This window comes from Nothobranchius furzeri, chromosome 1 (genome assembly GCF_043380555.1).
Source record: "Nothobranchius furzeri strain GRZ-AD chromosome 1, NfurGRZ-RIMD1, whole genome shotgun sequence".
Classification (NCBI taxonomy): domain Eukaryota; kingdom Metazoa; phylum Chordata; class Actinopteri; order Cyprinodontiformes; family Nothobranchiidae; genus Nothobranchius; species Nothobranchius furzeri.
Window position 1 is genome coordinate 99,085,406 of NC_091741.1, and position 4,766 is coordinate 99,090,171.

Genomic DNA, 4,766 nt, shown 5'->3' on the forward strand with positions numbered 1-4,766 from the left:
CTATTCTGAATTAAACAGGCAGCCAATGTAGGGAAGCTAAGACAGGAGAGATATGATCTCTCTTTTTAATTCTCATCAGAACTCCTGCTGCAGCATTTTGGACAAGCAGAATACTTTTGACTACATTCTGTGGACTTCCTGAGAGTAATGAATTACAGTAATCCAGTCTTGATGTAATAAATGCATGAACTAGTTTTTCAGCATCACTCCTGGAAAGGATACTTCTAATCTTAACAATATTCCGAAGGTGGAAAAAGGAAATCCTACAAACCAATTTAACGTGAGATTTGAATGACATGTCCTTGTCGAAGAGACCACACACACACACACACACACACACACACACACACACACACACACACACACACACACACACACACACACACACACACACACACACACACACACACACACACACACAGGTGACTTTATGACCATGTGTTTTACATGTTTAAAACACTTTATTATGTACACATTTTGAGAAAAGGTTGCAGGAAACACATTTTCATAGATTAACAATATTAATATAAAAACAGGCATTAAACAAGAAATATGACTCACACACACACGAGTCATGTTTTTATCTGAATTTTGTTACGATAAAAACAGAATTCAATACCAAAAGACAATCTTGAAGAATAGAGGAAACATCAGCTTGAGGAAAACTCCAGAGGAAAATCATGACAATGTGTTTATTTCCAGTCTACACTAAGCAGATCATTTCAGAACATTAATAGAAAAATAATATTATTCTTATTTCTATGCTGAAGGATTGTTGGGTTATTGTTCAGTGTTATTGATCACTGCAGCTGTGAGAGAAGAGCTCCACAATCATCCAGCCTGTCCAGCTCCTCCACCACCTCCACCAGCCGCTCCACCTTCTCTGATGGCAGCACCACCTCTGCGTTGCTTCTGAACTTCTTCCTCAGGCTCTCGTTTGTCAGCGGGTTGCGCCAGTGGCCGTAGAAGGTGTCACAGCGGCCCTTCAGGATGTCTCCTCCAACTAGAGTCACCTGGACTTCTCCGTACATGCGGTTGAAATTGGCGGGGTTGTCCTCAGGATGCTCCATGCGAACACGGCTCAGCAGGAAGTGCAGCTCTGGGCGGCTCATGGCGGGCGGGCTGAAGGACTGCACGGTCACCTCACCGTCCAGCAGAGCGCTGCAGGCGTTAAACTGGAAGGAGTGGCGTGCCTCGTGCTCTGACTCGGGAAAAGGCCTGTTGATGTATTTAGACTGGGGGACTCTGAGCAGGATGTCCTGGACCTGATGTGGGGACACCTGTCCTAGACCATGTCCCACAAGGAGCTCATGGACCGCAGCTGCAGCATCAGTTACCCAGTGCATCCCCAGATGGGCAGGAAAACGCTTAAAAGCCATGTCCTGCTCCTCTAACAGGAACACATGTCCACCATCATCAGGTGACTCTAAAGGCTGAGGAACATAATCTTCATAAAAGGCGCTGAAGCCCGCCACTCCTGCAACAGCATCCAAGACCAGAGGACTGGCCTCTAGGCCTCTGGAGGCCAGCAGAGCAGCTTCAAGCCCCAAACGAGAGGCGTTGCCGATGTGAAGGGGCTTGGACTGAGTGGCAGCATTAGCCATTGGAGCTCCAGCTAGAGAAGCTGCTATAGCCAAGGCATGACTGCACTGAGACGGATCCAGAGACAGGAGACGAGAACAGGCTGCTGCACTTCCCATAGGACCCACCACAGTGGGAGGATGGAACCTGTTCACACACACACACACACACACACACACACACACACACACACACACACACACACACACACACACACACACACACACACACACACACACACACACACACACACACACACACACACAGTTCAGTTAGGACATTTATTCTGTTGTAACTGAAACAATCACTGATCTGCATCACCACATAAGAACGTTTCTATTGGTTGAATCTTTAGAACAAGATGAATTGATTTGACTCGTTTCAGGTCACCTGAGTTTCTAAAACACCCACCAGATGAAGGGTTTGGTTTGTGCTAATTCTGTTAACGTTACACCAAGAGCCCCTGCTGTTCCTACAGTAAGCATCATTACACTGACATCACTAAAACGGCCTCTTACACCTCAGTGCTGAGATCAGCACAGTCAAACAAGGACGTCTTTAAACGAACGTGTTCATGAAGATCGTGCTAAAACCAGACTTTCTGGGTCAAGCTTGACTTGTGCTGTGAGGCACTGACCTCTTGGGAATGCTGCGTGCTTCATTAGAGAACCTCATCAGACGGCCCTGGATCTCAATGCCGACATTGAAGGCCAGTAAGAAGTCCAGACCGCTTGGTTTGCTGTTAGCCGGCATCATGTCACTGAGAGCAAACAAAGCTGGGAGAACAGCTCCTGAGGGATGAGTGGCTGGATGCCACGTGTCGTCAAAGTCCATGGAATGAGTCTGGAAGCAACCAGAGTTTGTGTCTCATCATACTGAAGCTGAAAGGAGTCAGAATAATAACTTTTTCTGTGAGGGTCATAACTAGATCAGAACCCAGCTATGTCTATATCCTAACCCTGTGGTCTTTGGGAGCCACGCTGCACCAACAGCTGAGAAAAGCTGTTTATACAAAATGTTTCCACTGATGTTTATGTGTTTATTTATATATGGTTGTTTTCCACGTATGTTTCTCACCGCTACTCCATTAACGAAAGCTGCCAGTGTTGGGGAGAGTCTGATCCCTCTGCGTCCGTACACAGAGCTGATGTGATCCGGAGCATACATGTGCTAAGAACAAACACAGAAACAACCCTACATTCACTCATCTGTTCTGGACACATTTGGGTTGGACCTGACTCAGACTTTCACTTTGCCTCACCTGGCAGAACTGAAGAGCCAGCTCAAACACATCTGTCCTGCTCCCTATCAGTCCGACCCCGATGCTGTCCAGCACCATCCTTTTGCTGCGATGGAGCACAACTGGAGACAAATGCTGAGGCTTTATTTCACTGATGAACTTCCCAAAACTGGCTGTGACCGTATCTTCTGGGGCTGGGTGCTTCTGGACTGCAGGAATGAAAAGATAAAAGTTGTTTAATAAAGGTTATTAATTAAGGTTATTATTATTATTTTTAATCAAAGTCAGCATATCTGTTTACCCTCCACTGCAGTGTTATGCAGTCTTCTGGCAGCCCGCACTGGTCTGATGGTTTTCTTTGGGACAAAACATAAATCAGAACAAAGCATTTCAGTTATTTTTCACATCTCAGGATGACTACAGGCTGATGAGTTCCTGCATTTACTTGTTCACGTCTTTAATCTAATGTTTGTGTTTGAAAGAGCCAGTGTAGAGGTGTAACAGGTGTTTCCCAGCATGAGTGTTCTCCTCAACAATTAGCAGGAGTTATTTTATAGTTCCCTGCCTTGGCCGCACTACAAACCTCTACTTTTAGATATTTTTATGACTTCTTTATTTGAAAAGGACTTAAAACCATCACTTTTAGAGTCTGAAAACTGACTAAAAGCATAAATATGTCGGTAATCTTACCTGTAGCGTGGAGAACATGACTTCAAGTTTCTGTCACAATGATCTTGTTTCTTGTTTCTCTTGGATGCAGCAGCTGAGCAGTGAAGGATGCTGATGCTTTTGTGGCTGAAAATCCACCTGCCTTATATAGTCCAGGACTTACAATGACCGGAAACACCAAAGGAGCAGGAAGGGCAGGTTCCTTTTGCAATCCTGCATCACATCAGAATGAGGCTTTTCCACCCGGGTCATTATCTGTGGTGTAACGTTCACCATCATCAATAGCCTTGAGGGGGAGGAAGCAGAAAGAAGGAGGAAAAGCCACTTTTGTGTAAAGTGAAAGGCAGTGATGTCACCTGTAAGTATGCTGCTGTGTGACAGAGTGGGGAATTCTCAGTAACTCCTCCTTTACACAAACAGATCATATTTAAGGCAAACCTTCGTCCCTCCTTCAGCACAACTCAGCTTTCCATCAGTCTGAACAACTTCAACAAGTAAAACTTTGTTCTTTCTTTTATTGCTGACAGGAGTAAATATTTTGTTTCTGCATGTCACCCATCAAAAATCCTTAAACCTATGGCTAGATTATTATATACTCTGCTTTGTAGATTGAATCAGACCTAAATCTGCATAAAGGATGCTCCCTGACAAGAGTTTATTTATAAATATTAAAACTATTATTGCAATATCCTGTAGTTTTTCAACAACATGAAAATAACAGTAATGTTAGGGGTATTATTCTATTGATAAAATTGTTTTCATTTAGAATAAATTCTTCCTCTTCAGAGAGCCTGTTAGAGGAGCGTCGTAATAAATGACTTTTAAATTAGTTACATGACAAGAGTGGCTCAGCCTACTTATGACAGGCAAGGACCGTTTTATGTTATATTATATTATATTATATTATATTATATTATATTATATTATATTATATTATATTATGCTCAATCTTTCATTGGTTCCTTTTAAAATTCATATATTAATGCTGTTGACGATTACCATTGTAGACTTTTATCATATGTTTGGATTGTCTACAGAAACACCATGGCAGCAGACGGGTTTCCTGCCAGTTTCTACGGAGAACCAGGAGTATTAGGAATGTTAACACTCCAGGCAGCCTATGGATTCACAGCTGGAGGTGTTGCTTTACTGGTCAATAATGCCTTCCTCATGCTGATTTGTAAGGTTTAGTATCTGCTTTCAGCGCTGGAATTCACAGTTTTTATTGATTCATAATTTTGTACTTTTGTTTCTTCTATTAGCTGCTTATAGGAAC

The 4,766-nt window shown here is 43.2% G+C and overlaps 1 protein-coding gene across 1 annotated transcript; it reads right to left on the reverse strand.

Annotated features, from left to right (window-relative positions):
* Positions 1-285: 285 nt before the first annotated feature.
* LOC129160705 (cis-aconitate decarboxylase) lies at positions 286-3,490 on the reverse strand. The gene is made up of 5 exons (XM_070552510.1): positions 3,123-3,490; positions 2,843-3,030; positions 2,659-2,751; positions 2,219-2,424; positions 286-1,728 (listed from the first exon to the last, which is right to left on the reverse strand). Exons 1-5 carry the CDS (start codon positions 3,208-3,210, stop codon positions 801-803), a joined length of 1,503 nt encoding a protein of 500 aa, XP_070408611.1. The 5' UTR covers positions 3,211-3,490; the 3' UTR covers positions 286-800.
* Between the last annotated feature and the right edge of the window lie 1,276 nt (positions 3,491-4,766).

What these genes read in the sequence shown, in the direction of transcription:
- LOC129160705 (XM_070552510.1), bottom strand. Translation starts at nt 3,210, where the DNA reads ATGCTTTGTTCTGATTTATGTTTTGTCCCAAAGAAAACCATCAGACCA. An exon ending in GCATAACACTGCAGTGGAGG is followed by an intron (nt 3,031 to 3,122) that starts GTAAACAGATAT and finishes TCATTCCTGCAG; the next exon opens with TCCAGAAGCACCCAGCCCCA. An exon ending in CTTTCGTTAATGGAGTAGCG is followed by an intron (nt 2,425 to 2,658) that starts GTGAGAAACATA and finishes GGTTGCTTCCAG; the next exon opens with ACTCATTCCATGGACTTTGA.